At 41.2% G+C, this 17661-nt stretch overlaps 1 protein-coding gene and 1 long non-coding RNA gene across 4 annotated transcripts in view; one reads left to right on the top strand and one right to left on the bottom strand.

Moving 5' to 3' along the window:
* Nucleotides 1–17661, top strand: part of LOC108350676 (uncharacterized) — a 59963-nt gene that overhangs the window by 6022 nt on the left and 36280 nt on the right. The window contains exon 3 of one of the 2 annotated variants that reach the window (XR_005503486.2): nt 11488–11567. This is a non-coding gene — a long non-coding RNA (uncharacterized LOC108350676). Of the gene's footprint in view, nt 1–11487; nt 16153–17661 lie in introns of both variants that reach the window. The other variant, XR_010066116.1, reaches the window with a different exon arrangement.
* The window catches only part of Asb15 (ankyrin repeat and SOCS box containing 15), a 26912-nt gene continuing 24937 nt past the window's right edge, over nt 15687–17661 (bottom strand). For both annotated transcript variants that reach the window (XM_039108616.2, XM_039108617.2), the window contains one exon: nt 15687–15880. In XM_039108616.2, the coding sequence (XP_038964544.1) occupies nt 15723–15880 (158 nt within the window). In that variant the 3' untranslated portion in view covers nt 15687–15722. The remainder of the gene's footprint in view (nt 15881–17661) is intronic.

The following is a 17661-nucleotide window of genomic DNA, read 5'->3' as shown; positions in this document are numbered from 1 at the left end:
ATCTGTGCTGAGAACTGAACCTGGGTCCTTTGGAAGAATAACCAGTGCTCTTGACCATTGGTCCATCTCTCTAACCCCAACAAAAAGTCCTGAAAAACTCAGTAGCCTGCAATTTCTATCCTTGTTGAATTTGAACATCATCAATAAAAGTATCCCTTGACAAATGGCTCAGATGTATAGAAAACTCCTTTCTATGGTAACCGAAAACAATTAGAAAACCATTCCAAATATGTATACCCCATTGGAATGACCCAGAATAAATATAGCCTTGCGTTAGTTCCTTCTGTCAAGTCTTGAGTGTCTCGTGAATGACTGAAAATGTCTCCAGAGTCAGCATTAAAAGATCTTCCCATGTGGCACCATTGCTGGAAAAAAAAAAAAGAATCTTTTTTTTGCTAATACCCGCTCTTAAAAAGAAAGGCCATCTGAAACATCCCAGTATCTATACTGCCTGGTGGTCTGATTGTTAACAACCTCAACTTACACCCACCAGACTTCATGATGTCTACTCAGAAGCATTTTCTACAAACTTTAAGTCATTTCTTAAAATTCTTCCATGCGACTAAACACTGCTTCCCACACCAGGCTTTGACTAGCGTATAGTGGATAATGTAAATATTCTTGGAACTTTTTCTTACATCGAAGAAGAAGAAGAAGAAGAAGAAGAAGAAGAAGAAGAAGAAGAAGAAGAAGAAGAAGAAGAAGAAGAAGAAGAAGAAGAAGAAGAAGAAGCATCCAGTTGTATGTGTGTTCTTCACTTTGGGTCTTTGTTAAAAATATTTGGAAATTATTGTAGTATAAGATAATACCTGCCAGAGAGATGGCTCAGTGGTTAAGAGCGCTGGCTGTTCTTCCAGAAGCCCTGAGTTCAATTCCCAGCACCTACATGGTGTCTCATAACCATCCATTTGATTTGCTCCCCTCTCTTGCCATGCAAGAGTATTTGTAAATGACAGAGCACTCATATACATAAATAAATAATTTTTAAAAAAAAGATAATACAAAGCCGGGCTGGAGAGATGGCTCAGTGGTTAAGAGCACTGACTCCTCTTCCAGAGGTCCAATTCCCAGCAACCACATGGTGGCTCACAACCATCTGAAATAAAGTCTGATACCCTCTTCTGGTGTGTCTGAAGACAGCTACAGTGTATCCATATATATTAAATAAATAAGTCTTTTTTAAAAAAAAAGATAGCCCTTCAGATTTAGCGTGTTTGTTTTTAAAAAATAGCACTCCCTTGTCGAGAATTTTTTGCTGTTCTTGCTTCATTGATTCACTAAAATATATAATGTCTCATGATAATGCCAATTCCTTGTTAAGGGGAAACTGAGTTTTCTCTTTCAGTCTGTTGTTGGGTTTGTTTGGTTTTTGTTTTATTTTGCCCCCCCCCCCCCCCCATTCCTCCCTGAAAACGTCCCTGGCTGCTCATCCACACAGTCACTCACTACTTGTGAGACATGGCTGCGCTGCAAGCTAAGGCTGAAGTCAGGAAAACAGAAACCGAGTCAGTTTCTGCCCTCAAGGAGCAGAGACTAGAGGGTAGACAGAAGGCTGGCAACAGCAGTGCAGAGTCACCCAGCCAGGCGCCGGAGGAGGAGCTGGAGCCCGGCACAGAGGGAGATAGGGAACAGGGCAGAGAAGGCACAGGGGTGGGAAGAGGTTCCAGGCAGAGAGAGCAGCCTCTGAGTAAGTGCCCAGGAGAGAGAAAACAAAATGGAACATTGTTTGACAGAGAAGGGGTGTAGGTGGCGACCAGGCAGAAACTTCCCTGACTCAGAGAATTGCTTAGGAAGGTAGTCCCTCCCCCAACACATTCTCTACCAGCGCTGAGCTCTTGCTGAGCGCTCATGGATGTTGCGTATTTGATATGGAGAGCTGTAGGCCATGCTAAGGGGTTCTCAATGACCATCTAGCGCTATGCTCATCTCCGTCATTTCCCCACATAGCTGCCATGTGTCATGTTGCCTCCGAGTCCGTTTTGGCAAGTGCCATGATACCAATAGGGACTCCAGGAAATGGGGAGCAGAGGTCACCAGCACCTGGAGGTCAGTAGTCCCAGTCTTTCCAGCAGGCTAGTTCTCCTTTCATGTTTTGTTTCTTTACTTTTTGTGTTTTGTTTGAGTATATTACACACGTGATGCAGTTGACTGTGATATTTTTTTTTCTTTTTCTATTTTTTTTTTTTTTTGAGCCACCAGGAACTGAACCTGGGTCCTTTGCAAGAGTGGTTAGTGTTCTTAGCTACTGAGCCATTTCTCCAGCCCCCATCTTGACTTCGTCATCCACGTACACACGGTGCTTTGCTTGTATTCTTGCCTCCCCTCCTGCTTCTGGATACTCCTCCTATCTTTGCTCTTTAGTGTGGACTCCTCATATAAAGGGCGGTAACTAATACCCATGGAAAGAGAGCTACCTCAGCCTAACACAGAGAGAGAAACCTACTTGTTAAGGACTATTTTGGCGATGGTTTCCATATTGATGGTTATTATTTAGAACTGTTAAGAGGCCATGAAACTGTCATTTTATTTAAGCTCAAATTCCAAGAAGTACTTGGTCACTTCAGGAATTGTTTGTCTTTCAAGATGTTGACACAGCCATTCCTATCTGAAACTACTAAAGACAGCTCAAGATATGCATTATTTGAATTTAATTTTAAATCATATTTCATATTTATGTTATACGACATATATCTACTAACTAAAACCCATTTCTATGGGTTCTGTGCTTCATTGTACAATAGACCCCATCACTATGAGATGTAGTAGATGGTATTTAATTTCAATAAGTGAAAGGGATCCCGAAAGTCAAAACAGGCACCAATGTGTCATCCTACTCAGCTGAAGGATGTCTGAGCTGAAGGGCGTTCTGTGAAAATACCTTAGCAATCTCTGAACGTCTCAAACTGCCTCAAACCAGCCTCTTGCTTCCTCTCTTTGCAGTTTCCTTCACCTCAGTGTTCGGCTCACACATCCTCAGCCCCCACTCGCTAGGGCCTGGGTGTTTCAGGTGCTTCTCTCACAGGGTTGTGCTGTATAAGGATAGGTCTAGGCTCCTCTGCTCTGTCTCCCTTGAATTCCTGTTTTATTTCTGGTTCTTTGCCTTCGTCTCAATTTGACTTTATGCTATTTTCATTTCCTGAAGCCAGCAATGGACTAAGTCTCTCTTATGTTTTGCCTATTGTCCCCTCACCCCCACCCCACCTATCCCTCCGCCCCCATCTTCAGTCTTTTAAGAACAAGGATCTCACCAGGTCACTCTACCATAAAGTGCTCAATGCCATCTATTGTTCTAAAAGCAGAACCTTTAGCCAGGAGCTCGGCTCACTTTTTCTGCCTGGATCTCCTGCCAGAACCCCATACTTGAGCCATGCTAGGGTGAACAAGAGCCACTCTGGACTGCTATGCCCTTTACCCGCTGTACTCGATCACTCTCAGCACGTAAAACATGGCCTCTTGAGCTGCACTCAGGCCCGCATGCGCATGCGCTGCAGCCCTAGGTCAGGTGCGTTCTCTCTGTCCCACAAACTGTGATTTCTAGTCGCATTGTACTTGGGATTGCTTGTTTTAATCAGGTCTTAGAAGGGAGAATGCTTTTCCAAAGGCAGGAGTAGTGTCTGCTCCACTTGCTGTCTCTGAGGCCTGACATGGTTATTAAGTGTTCAGGGAGTGTTTTAAAAACAAAGCACCACAAAATAGTGGAGCAGGAATGATTTAGTCATGTACGTGAAAATGGATTTTTTTTTTTTTTTTTGGTTCTTTTTTTCGGAGCTGGGGACCGAACCCAGGGCCTTGCGCTTCCTAGGTAAGCGCTCTACCATTGAGCTAAATCCCCAGCCCCGGATTTTTTTTAAATGGCAGAAGTCATGGCAGCTACTCGATGTGAGATTGAAGGTTTTTGCTTTTTTCTGAACTATTCATTTTTTCAATTCACTGTGATCAGACCCAAGACTTCATGCATGCTAGACTAAAAACTGTGAAAATTTCCTACACTGGCTTGAACTCACTCTGTAGCCTCAGTGAACACTGAACTTGTGAACATCGTACATTAGTAGTCAGTGCGGTTGAAAATACAGGCAGCTGCCACCAGGCCTGGCTAACTTTTTATTTTTTATTTTTTTTAAAGATTTATCTATTTTATGTATGTGAGTACATTGTTACTCTCTTCAGACACACTAGAAGAGGGCAGCAGATCCCATTACAGATGGTTGTGAACCACCATGTGGTTGCTGGGAATTGAACTCAGGACCTCTGGAAGAGCAGTCAGTGCTTTTAACCGCTGAGCCATCTCTCCAGCCCTAACTTTTTTTTTTTAATTGTTTCTAAGTTACTGAAAAGAACAGAAAACATGGGGCTGGGGATTTAGCTCAGTGGTAGAGCGCTTACCTAGGAAGCGCAAGGCCCTGGGTTCGGTCCCCAGCTCCGAAAAAAAGAACCAAAAAAAAAAAAAAAAAAAAAAAAAAGAACAGAAAACATTATATTGCCATCTGTTAGCTCAGGAAAATGGGAAATTCTTTTATTCTCACAACGATTTAGGATGTTTTACCTGCTTTATACTCACTATTATTTTTAAGTTTTACCTAATCCCTTCCTGTGCAGATGCAAAGCTACCTCCTGAAATAAGTCTAACATGTTTTCCACTTACGCAGAAGGGCTTTTGGTGTCCCCACCTCTTACAGACGGTTTGTGACAAGGCTGAAGCGGTGTAGTAGTTCCTAAGGAAGCTAAGCTTCCGACTTTGCTCAGTCTGTTTACTGGAGCCTCTCAGCAGACTAGAGAAAGGCTCCCAGGGGAGAAGGCCAGAGATCAGCCAAGCTCAGGACAGATAGCACACCACAGGCCCTGGGGATCAGATGAGAACGGACCATCCCCTTATCAAGCCTGCACTCTCAAGCTTGGCAGACAAGCAAATCTTCCAGCTATGCCAACTTGTGGCGGAGAGTGTGAGTCAAATTTAAAATTATTAGGGCTATTTATAATAACACCACACAATTGTATAACGTTCATAGTTGGCAAAATAGTTTTTGTATAGCCAGCGTGCCAAGCAGTCTCCCTCTGTGAATGTGTACTCTAAGTCTGCATGAGGTAACATTTGATGAGTAAATATAATTTATTCCTTTACGAAAGGTAAAGACGATTCCTGAGAATTTAAAAATGTCTTTGCACTCACCCAGCTAACAGGCGATGAACATGATTATGTTCTGTAAATCCAAGCTGCTTCTCACACTGGGGTTGCTAGTGTTTCATTTTAAAAATGTATCAAAATGGAAGACTGAACTTCGCATTGGAACCTTTCTGGTTGTTGGTCCTGAATAGGTGATCCTGTGTTTCCCTAACTTAAACACATATAAATAATTGTAATGTATGCAAATGAGAAAGGTGAGCTGATGGTGTTAAAACTGTGAAGATAATATAATTTTTACCAATCTTTTTTTTTTTTTCTTTTTTTCAGAGCTGGGAACCGAACCCAGGGCCTTGTGCTTGCTAGGCAAGCACTCTACCACTGAGCTAAATCCCCAACCCCGATAATAATAGTTTTTGAAGGGGAAAAAAAAATCCAAGAGTGGGAAAGAAATAACTGAGTTCGATCGATCAAGCCTTTCTTCTTAATACTGCAGACTCTGCGTGTGGAATTCCACTCATGAGACAGGAAACAGATTTTATATCCATCATCTGAAATGCTAAAAAACAAAGTTTTCCTTGGGGTGGAGGAGAAGCTCATTCATTCCTCAGCTAGGAAGGCTATAATCAGAGAGTTGTGTCACCAATGGGGGCGGATCTCGTCACTTGTGGTGTTAGGACCCGTTATCCACAGTATGAATACTTTCCTTGGGCAGCTCCCTCAGCTTCAGGACGGCCTCTGCTTAGAAGCTAGTCCAGCCAGGAAACAGCAGCTGAAGTGCTTAGGTCCTGTTGTGAAGAGGGTGGGAGGGCCGCAGGGTCAGAGCAAAGCACAAGAACGCAGGGAATGCTCCTTCCGCTCCACAGACACTGGGGCTCTTTCTTCAGCGTTTCTGTCAGAGAAATCTGAAGCACTGTACTTCCAGACTCACAGCTGTAACTGACCTTTCCTTCCAAAGTTCCCCTGACTGAGATTCGCAGTCTTCCATGAGTCTCTTTTCTGCAATCCCCACCTTCCCTTGTTGCCTACCCGGAAAGCTATTTCCCAAGGTTAGTGTATGATTCTTTGCCAATTCGCACCCTTCACAGGGCAAGAAACCCTCTCAGCTCTTCAGTTTATACATTTGGATCTCTCTCTCTCTCTCTCTCTCTCTCTGTGTGTGTGTGTGTGTGTGTGTGTGTGTGTGTGTGTGTGTGTATGTGTGTAAATGCCCTTTGAGAACCAGTATGAAAATATCAGAGGCTGGCAAAAAGCAAGCTCTGTTGATCTGGGGTTTGGGGCCAAATGGAATTGGTGAAAGCAGCAGGCAAGAAACATGGTGCCCTGACCTGTCTCATCTTCCGCTCTTAATGGTCTTATCAGCATAGCAACAACAAAATAAACCAATCACGCTACCAGCCCAAGGACCACATACTTTCTCTAAGCCAGAAGATTGCCACTGTTTAGACAGGAGCACCTGAGCAGGCTACAGACACTGTTACTCCTTGTCAGAGACATGTCCCCTCTTCTTTCTTTCAAAGTGACTTTTGGGGTTTCAACTTATGTACTATAAAACTAATCTATTATAAGTTTAAAGTTAAATAGCTTTTTTTTAAAAAATAGATAAATTTACCAACTTGTGTCACCATCATCAAAAAACAAGTTCTGAACGTTTCCTTTGGCCCCCAAATATTTTTTATGTCCATTTGCAATCTTCCTAACACACAGACCCAGACACCCACTAATACGGTTTCTGTCTATGTGTATCATCTATGTTTGAATAGTTTAAATGACTGTAACCACTGTCTGTGGCCACCTGGTTTTTCCATTTCACCTCATGTTTGGAGAGTTCATATGCCTGGGGCATGATGGCTGAAGGCTTTTTCACCACTTTGTGTATATCCTGCTGAAGGACCTTGAGCTGTTGCCACTCGAGGCTCCTTAAGTGGATACCCACACTGTTCTTGACGAGCTGCATTATGCTACCAAAGAAGCTTTGGAGTCAGGGCCAAGGCTCTACATCTTACATCTAATCTTCACAACCTTAACTATGGAGGGTGTATTTTAGGGAGTAAATGAACCCTGTCCTGCTCTGCCTTTAAAGTCGTAATATAAATCAAGGAAGAGGTGCATGTGAAGTGCTCTGTGGACTGTGACACACAGGACAAGTGAAGGTTGTTATACCGAGGTGGTCTTTCCACGTGTATTAGAAGGGCTAAGTATTTCTCAAGGTCCTGTTCCCATTTCTGGGACAAATGGTACAACTGAGGTGGTAGAATCATTTAAGAACTTCGGTGGCTTCCGGGTTCCCACTCTCCCTTAGCAAAGCCTGGTTATTTTTAAATGTTCTGAAATCATTCACTTTTTAAGAATGGGTTATTTTCCAAATTATTTCTAATCTTATATTTAATATAAACATTTGAAAAGTTCTATTTTACATGTTATATATAAACATATGTAAACTATTTTTCACATATTTAAATTTAAAAATATTTTTAATTTTTATTAGGATTTTAGAGAAGGCACAATTGCATAGACCAGCCCGGCACTTGGTGAGCAAGCCAAGCTTGTCTCAAACTCATGACCCTCCTTATTAAGTTCTGGGGTTATAGATAAACACCACCACTCCTTCTTTAAGCTTTCTTTTCGGCTGTCAACTAAGAGGACTTGTTTCCTTTTGACCAGATATCTGGTGATCATAGACATATACAATTCAGCCTCAATGAAACTCCACTTTAGCCAGTCATGTACCACCAACGAAGGGCCAGAATGCGGGTTAAGGGTTCCCACTGAGTCTACAGCACAAAGCCTAAGCAGCTGTTAGCATCCTCCCGTCAAAATGCTTACAAGTATTGCTGCGTCTGAAATAATTTTAAAGCAATTAGTTTCAGGTGTACAGAGGTATTCAGACATTCAGGAACACAGATTGGCCACCCCTCAATGCCACACCTTAATTTTCAGAGTATGACAAATGCCATGAGTGGAAAGAGAACAAGGACTTTACCTCAGACGGACACTAGTGTCTCACATTCAACTCAACTCATGCTCCCCATTTTTTCTTACATAACAGTATAGATGACCTCCAAAGCACTTTAGCTGAAGTCTCCTTGGGAAACCCAAGCAGGGACAATCCAAGAAGCAAAGGCTGTCCTCTTATGAGAATCTGAAGTGCAGAATGCGTGTTCCAGTCCAGGCCCCATGATGGAATTGCTGGTCAGTCCAATGTTAGAACTCAGACACTCCCGGAGCCCGATTCAGATTACTAGACTGTCTCTTGTTGAAAACAGCAAATCCCCAGACATCCCCAGCACTCCCTGAGGTTACACAACATGAGCTAGTGAGGTCAAATGAGTCTATTCTTCCTTTTCCTACACAGTGCTTCCCCTAAGAAGTCCCTCTCTTCTCTTGGCAGTAATAGATGATGAGGGTTTTGTGTGCTAGGTTCAAAAGTTCTGCGCTAAGTTTTCATTCTGGGAATGTTGTTAAAAAATTTAGAGATGACAGTGAAATGCCACATAGGGCTCTAACATAGGTTTGAATATTCTCAAATGCCACCATGACAGTGTGTGGTCCCGTTGCTTAAGATGAATATTTTAATTTCTTCCGCTTAGGCACTAATTCCATCACTCTGTAATAATAACAATGGAAAGGGGTTTCTCATGCTCCTATTTTATTTTTGTATAATGATTGCTAAGCTCATATCAACCCAGAAGCGAAATCATCTGCAAAGTAGGTTCAATCCCTTTCGGTGTCAGTTTTAAAGATCAGATATTTCTGCAAGCTTCATCTAAGAACGCTAAAGCAATCCAGCTTTCAATGTTTGTTAGTTGAAAAGAGTATATATATATATACGATATAGAACGTGCTATTTTAAAATATGTATATATTGTAGAATGGCTAAATCAAGCCAATTAGCATGTGCATCACCTCACATACGTATCTTGTTTACAGTGAGCATACCTAAAATCTAAGCTATCCTCTTCTTTCCTTTTATATAGGGGGCAGGGCGTTCCGACTTACAGTTTGAGGGAATGTAGTCCACCATGTTTAAGGAGGTTTAATGGCTGTCAACATAGCAGCTGGAGCACACAGGAACTGGTTACATTGGCTCAGAAATCACGTAACAGATACAAGTTAGGAAATAGGCCTGGTTATGATGTCTTAGTAACGCCGTATTTCCTCCAGCCCAGTCTCACCTCCTAGTGCAGTGGGTTTTAACCTTCCTAATGCTGCTATCCTTTAATACAGTTCCTGTGTTGTGGTGACCCCAGCCATGAAATTATTCTTGTTACTACTTCGTAACTGTAATTTTGCTTTATTATGAATCAAATAATACTAATTTTCTTTGGAGATAAAGCTTACTAAAGGGGTTGCAACCTAAAGGTTGAGAACCACTGTCCTAAAATCTCTACAACTTTCAAAACCAGCAAACATCAGCTGTTCAAATGTCTGTTCAAACATAACAAGTGTTCAAGGGCACAAATCTGTAAGGCACATTTTACATTCAAATCAGAGTATTCTATCCCTGCTGTTCATTGACTATGGCCATCTTATCATATAAAATCCACTAGTCTTAGAGTTCTGATACTGTTTGAAAGTCCAAGGCCTATTCTAAAACACAAGGTGATCTCATAAACTGTGAACCCAAGTAAAATTCATAAAATAATTCACACACATGTATCCAACCATGGAAGAGTAGACATACTCATTCTAAAAGAGAAGAAAGAAATACAACATAAAAAAGATCAGACCAAAGAAAGACTGTTACCCACTAGGCAAGTACCAGGCATTACCATTCTTGGTTTAGGTCACATGGAATCATCTGGGAACTGAGGGGCTTAAGTAGTTCTTCCATTACTAGTTAGTTTGCATCCTACATGGCCTCCCTCAGGCCAGTACCACTTAGTGCTTTCAGCTTTCCTCAGTCTGTATTCAAATTCCTGGTATCTCCACTACCCTATAGCCTCTACTGCAGCATAGGCTATATATATATCTCCATAGCTTTACACAAAGCCTACTCAAGAGGTCTTGCCGCATATCGTTTGGTCTCAGAAGCTTTCTGAAGTTTGGAGTAAGCTTACAGGACCTCTTATACTTGCATCTTGCATGCCTATAAACACACTGCTACATCAAGTCTTGGTGACAGTTCAAGATGTAGCATGGGCCTCTTAGATCACGGCCACCGAGGCTAAAATCTGTAATGATTGCATCCACTTTATCAACACTGAACTGTCCTTAACTCGATTAGATTTGCATTTCTTTCTTTGTTGAATTTTCCTATTTTTCAGCTCTATTTGTGCACCATAAAGCTGGCTATTGGAAGTGAGTACAAGCTGTGCCACAGTCTGGATATTATATCCTGTCTTTAGATTTCTTCCTCCAATATACCTAGTTGATTACTCTTCAATTTAGCCTCACTCTGAGACATGGGCAGAATGCAGTCAGACTCTTTGCATGAAAGACTCTAGTCCTTCATTTTCCTATAAAAGCTCGTGAGCAAGTTTGCATTGTCTGTCTTTTTACTGACATCTCAGCTTTCAATCTGTCATCAGAATCAACTCTCGGCTACTCTTGGCTGTTTTTAGCCTGCAGTTCTGGACTTCCTCACTCCTACAAACCAGTTCAGAAAGTCTATGACCCATACCATTTTCTTCAGCAGGACAATGACTTAAGATACCAATTGTCATGATGGAGAAGGTATGGCAGTGGATGACTTCATGGAGGATGAGTGTGGGGGTGCCACACCTCTTCTTATATTTTGACAGATCGAGAAGCAGAACATAAAGGTTGTCTTGTTAAAGTTTTATTGATGTGAAGAGACACCATGACCAAGGCAACTCTTATAAAGGCAAACATTTGATTTAGCACATTATCTTCATAGCAGGAAGCATGGTAGCATGCGGGCAGACAGGGTCCTGGAGGAGCCTAGAGTTTTACATCTTGATCCAAAGGCAGTCAGAAGGGGATTGTTTTCCACAGGCAGCCAAGAAGAGAGTCTTTTCTGCACTGGGCAAATCTTGAGCACTCGGAGACCTCAAAGCCCACCACCTTACACTTCCTGCAACAAGGCCACACCTATTCTAATAAGAACACACACCTCCTAATATTACCACTTCCCATGGGCCAAGCATATTCAAACCACCACAGTAGTTTTACATTGTGTTGCCTAATCTTCATTGTCAATTTATATAAATTTAGAATCACTTAGAAGATACACTTCTGGGCTTGTCTGTGAGGGTATTTCTAGAGAAGATTGATGTAGAAGAGAAGACCCACCCTAAAGTTCATGAAACTCTCCCACAGGATAGGGATCTGGACTAAATAAACAAGCCAAAGAAAGCCAGGTGAGTACCAACCGACTTTCAACATTCACTGTTCTCTTCATTCAGACAGATGTGAGAAAACAACCTCGTGCTCTTATGGCCATGCCTCTTCTACCACAATGACTGGAACCCTTTCAAACCAAACCGTAAGCTAAAATAAACCATTCCTTCCTTGAGCTGCCTACTTTCAAATATTCCATTATAAAAAGGGAACTAAAAATATATAATATATATTATATATAATTATATAAATATATAAATTTATATATTATATAAATATATAAATCATATAAATATATACTTATATATTATATAAATATATAAATTACAGAAATGATATATGTAAAAGGTGGCTAAGCAAATATTAAAACATTGTTATTAATGACAGCCACCATGTTGAACAACATTTTAAAGTTATTCAAGTCTAATTGATGTTACTTAAAGGATCCCGCTCCCTCTTCTTGGCTACCAATTTCAGGTAATTACTACTTTCTGCTTCTGCTTGCCTCTTTCAATTCTGCATTTAAGTGAGACCCTGTGATTTCTGTCTTTCTTGTCCTTACTTAGTGCACTGAAGCAAACAGCTGCTTAATGCAAAGTACATGTCCCTGCTTCGTGTACACTACTGGTTGGGTTTGGTTTTGTTGTAGAACCTGGCATAGACTAAAAGCATTTGGGAAGGGGAACTCTCAACTGACAAAATGACTCCACAAGATTAGCCTATAGGCAAGTCTGTCAATCATTTACTTAATTATAGATTGATGTGGGAGGTCCCAGCCCAATTTGGGCGGTGCTACCCCTGGGCAATTGGTCCTGGATGACATAACTATGAAAGCTAAGTAATCCACAGAGAGCAGACCAGTAAGCAGAACTCCTCCATGGCTTCTGCCTTAGGTTTCTGTCTTAGTTCTTTCTTTAGTTCCTGCCCCGACTTTCCTGAATGGTGCGCTATAAGCTATAAGATACAATAAACCATTTCCTCTCCAGGTTGCTTTTGGTCATGGTGTTTTATCACAGCAATAAAACTTTAACCGAGACAATATAGCATTGCAGTGGTATGATATATTAGAATGTGTGTGTGTGTGTGTGTGTGTGTACAGAAGTGTTGCCTTAAATACATATACCATACATGCATTTTATGTATATATGTATATATATGTATTGTTTACGTGTAATGTTAATTTTTAATGAATAAATTTAAGCAGATATAATTTTTATATTCTAAGTGATTTATGATTTGGGAGGTAGATGCATATGCAGAATAATAGGACTTAAAACCCAGATTTGGATAGAAATATGTAATAAAAGTTCGATGACTATTAAGTATTTTTCTCTGTGTCATACATACATCTCTTGTATTTTTTTATGGTTCCTGATACATGTATTGATTTTTTTAAAAGACTTTTTTGAAGGGTGTAGTGCACATCTCCTGAAACCAATTTTAATTATTCAACCATATTCTTCAAGAAGAACATGGTTCCATTGCTGGTGTTGAATATGTTTAACCCGAAATCAAAGTATGAATTGATGGTCATCTATAGAAACATTAACCCAAACCCACTCAGCTCAGATGTCATTCTCACTCTTTCCCCCTCAGACTCTCTGAATGACACAAAACAAGAGCTAAAAACAGCCACAAGCATCTTGGCAGCCAGGGGAGAAGGCATCCACAGTCTACCTTATCAATGCACATGGAGACATTAGCCCCTCTGTAGAGTGTTTGGTTTCTTAGCCTGACTGTAGGGAGGAGATACACAGGAATCCATTCCTCCTTCCATTTAGTGCTCTCAAAACCAAGAACCTGGTTGGAAAAGTCTAAATTGTAATGGGCTTCATATACAGTATCATCTCCCACTGTTAAGAGGGAGATAATTACTCAAGACCATGACTTTACAAACTTTTTCCGTGTGCATCCAGTTAACATTTTATATCCAAGTGGTTCTTGTACTTATTTACTCTAAATACATTTAATATCCGAAGTATCAGACAGCAGACATATCTTCATTTCTATTTTTCATTTATTTAGAGAAACATTTATAAGCAGTGACTTTAAGCACAATGAAGAAAGCAACACAAGAATTATGATATATTGTACATGAAACATCACAGTCACAGTTGGGAGTGAAATACATTGTCAAATAATTTGTATTTAAAATATCCTCAAGGAGATACATTGAAACCATAACTCTAATTAAATAATTTTCTCCCCAGACTTATTTATCTTTCAAAGATAACTGAAAGTAAATGAAAATTTACAAACTAGTAAGATACTACTACCAAAAGAATATTTACTCTTATGATAAAATAAATGCTAAACAACACACTATTAAAGTGGAATAATAAGCAATTTAAATATTATTAAATAAGTACATTACTAGGTTATACACCAAGTCAGAAACTCTAACCTATCATATTACCACCAAGTCACTGATTATTTGAGTCTGGTTCTTGTATAACATTCACATTCTAGGGCGTGTCTTTGGCTTTGAGGACATACTGGGAAGTAAAGCAGACACGGTCCTGCCCCCGTGGAGCTTCCAGTCTAGCGGAACAGAGCACTACAATACCACATGAACAGCTCTCCGCAGTGGCCTCCACCCAGAGGAAACAACAGCTGAGCCAGGATCTGCAGTGTAAGGGTTAATCAGTGGGCCAGGGGCATAAAGGAGAGGAAAGAAAGCTTCAGATAGAGAGGGTGAAGGAAATGTAAAGGTCCTGAGGTTCACAACGTTTTCTATCAAAGAGGCTCAGATACTTGGGGACTACAGTGAAGTTTTGCTTGTCAGCGAAGAGATAATAGCAAGGTCCGTCTTTTCAAAGCTAACGTCAATCCATTTTAACGAGTGAGCCTATCACCATCCTGTTTTCTAGCCTTCTAAGGAATAACCCCCTTTTAAAACTGAATTGGTGGTAATAGATGGTATCCTTTAAAAAGAGGACCTCATTTTTTTATTAATAAAACGAAAACCTCTGATTTTATAAAACCACAAAACCTGGGAACTGCTGTAGAAGATGTGTAACCAGGGCGTTGCCAAAGGGGGGTGGGGCATGCAGAAAGGCTACAGAGGACGGGGTCCTTAAAGCAAGGCAGTCCTGAGAGAGCTTGAGATTTTTTTTATCCCAAAACGATGGGAGCGATTTTCAGCAAGGGAATGAGCTCTATTAAAGTCTCGGACAGTTCATTCTGAAATGCTGTGGGTGGACTCTGTAGATAAAGGCCAGGGGACCCAGATAAGCAGCACTGGATTGCCTCAGTAAGAGGAAGAATGCAGTCAGATGTAGAGGGAGTTTGTGGGGCTGAGCAGGAAATGGTGGGTGTAGTAAGAGAGAAACCCAGTGGCATTTGGTGAGTTGGCACGCTGGGTAAGAAAATGGGAGCGAGGGTGTTGGGACCAATGCCAAGTCCTTTTCATTTGGAAACAGAATTGACTGAGCTAATGTTGAACTGCAGAATGTAAGAGTCAAGTGTTTTGTGAAGGAAGGATTTGAGGACACGGTGAACTACAGATCTTTGTGTTTAGAGGTCTGTTAGATCAACGTCGACCAGGAACTGCTCTGAAACATAGGAGACAAAAGGTTGAACTTCAGCTCTAACGTTATGGTCCCCAGCAAAACCGATCACAACCACGATCATTGAATGGAATTTCCCAGAGAACACAGCGTATCAGAAAAGGAAGGAGGATGTGACACTGCCTGCAGGACGTGCCTGCAGGAAGAGGAGCAGCATACAGAAGCGGAGGCAGAGAGGTTGGGGAGGAGGGCTGAGAGGGAAAATAGCAGTATCCGTATCATAAAGACCAAGGACAGAACTGGAAATGGAGTTAGATGCCACAAGAATCAACAGGAGGGGAACGAAAGTAGTTTATAGAATTTAGCAGTGAGGAAGTTGTTAGGGACGGAGCCAAGAAGCTCAGGAGAAGCTGGATCACAGGGTGGGTCTGTATACACAGAGGAGCTCCTCTAGAGCTGGCATATGTGCGTGTTTGGGGGTGGGTGAGAAAGGGGTTATTTACCTTTTACGCCTAGACTCTCAAACATTGAAAGGGAGAATCTGAAGACTCGTAACAACTGAGGAAAATCAAATACAGCCTATTACTTATCTTAGAAGCCTAAACGTCTTTAAGAGTGTACATGTTCTTCCCGTAGGGACATGACACAGCTACAAAATTCTCAGCGGTGTTAAATACACTTAAGAATACAAAATGATTCCAGTGACTTCTCCAGGGGAATCACAGTTTTTTTAAAAAAATACTTTAAGAATCACATTTTAAAATATAATTGTAAGGTTATATTAGCTTCAGCTATTGTCCGTAGAGATCGTATTCTTTAAATAACAAGTATCTTTGCAACGCTGCTGGGAGAGGAAGCTTCTCCATGGAGGCTGGCTGGCAGAGTCGCTGGAGTCCCATAGCTCTGCGAATTTTTAATCGGCACAGATGCTTCAGTGAGCAAGGATTCTCTAAAATAAACGGGGAGACAAGGAGAAAGTTTTATTGGCTTCACACATTAGACGCAGATTGTCCCAGAGTAGCACGCAGGACATTTCTGAAAATACGAACTTTAGCAGCTGATGACCCTGACCTCGATTCACATGTCAATGAAGTACTCTAGCCTCGCCCCAAAAGCTCCATGAGGACAGGAATTCTGTCTGCGTCTGCGTCTGTGTCAGGAAGGAGCGAGTCTGGCTCCTGATGGGTGTCCAGTTTGTTAATTAAACAAATGGATTGGATGGTAAGTAGGAAATGGCCCCACATTTCTCCTTTATTTTATTTTAGAACTAAATAATATATGGACATATTTATTTCCTCTCATCTCTACTAGTTTTTCTGGTGAATATTTATCAGTAAAACATCACTAAGACAGTTCCGTAAATCGATCACGAGTCAATCTGAGGCCTGTTTCCAGTGTCTGCAACATACTAGATACTAACCTTTACATATCTGGTGATAGGTAAATATATTTTTCCAAATTCCTACTCTTTATTAGATTTATAACACGGGTATTTTATACCAACAAACAGAACCAGTGAAGGGGCAGCACAGAAGTGGCAGCGTAGAACAAGTACACAAGTAAATGTTGGCTCTGGACTCAGTCAGCCGGGATTAACACCCTGCCTGTGTCACTTTGTATGACCTTGCAGAGTGGCTTAACCCCTATAATTAGTATTCTCGTTTATGTAACATGGATAACAATAGTATCTGCTTCATAAGATTGTCTGAGGGATAAACAGTCCAAACAGACTACTAGAAGCATCTTTGATACACTGGGCTATAACGTTCAATAAATGTTGGGGGAGGGGGACAGCTCAGTAGCTAATACGCTTGCTGTTCAAGAGTTCAGTTTATTAGGGAGCCAGAAACAGATACATACTGGAAGCCCACTGGCCAGCTAGCCTACCTAATCAGAAACCCCCAGAGGAATGACATCTGATGTTCACTTTTGATCTACATGGGAACATACACATTCGTTTGAACTGTTACACTCATGTGGCACACACACACACACACACACACACACACACATACACACACAGACGCAACACAAAGAAACATTAGGGACTATTCACTTCAGTGATGAACGTGATCCCATTCTGCTATATTTGATTATAAAATTTTCTTTTAAATATTAAAACAAAGTTAGCCTTGGTGGCATAGACCTATAATCCCAGCATTTGGAGGGCAAGGCAGGAAGGTCATAGGTTTGAGGTCAGCCTGGGATACATACAGAGCTTCAGACTAGACTGGGCTGCATAGCAAAATCCTGTCTCAAAAATGAACGAGGCCAGTTTCTACAAACGTGAGGCACCAAAATAGGCACCTTGCCACAGTCTGTAAGATCGCAATTTTATTTTGTGCCTTAATGAACCAACCGCCTTACTTGTAGCTGGAGGAACCCTGACATCCAGTGGTTTACCACGCTCACAGCAACCGGCTGACAAGCTGCTGCAGAAACAAACGGCTGAAATCACAGAAAAGCATCCCAACCTCACTCTTACCCGGAGTATCTTTCCAAATCTACCACAACTAGAAATTCATTTACAGTAGTAACATGTGGGTCACCAATTCTCATTTCCTAGGAAAACCCGTTCTGCTTCTGACCGAGATAACAGGGATTACTACAGAGAAAGCCACTATTATACCAAGCGATACACACAAGGCTCAACCCCTGGCTTTGTTATCCTCTATGCCCAAGACTTTAGGAAATTAATTTATTTGTACTTTGGTGGTGTTCTCATTTTGA

Source organism: Rattus norvegicus, chromosome 4 (assembly GCF_036323735.1).
Source record: "Rattus norvegicus strain BN/NHsdMcwi chromosome 4, GRCr8, whole genome shotgun sequence".
Taxonomy (NCBI): Eukaryota; Metazoa; Chordata; class Mammalia; order Rodentia; family Muridae; genus Rattus; species Rattus norvegicus.
This window is presented reverse-complemented; position numbering and strand designations above follow the sequence as displayed.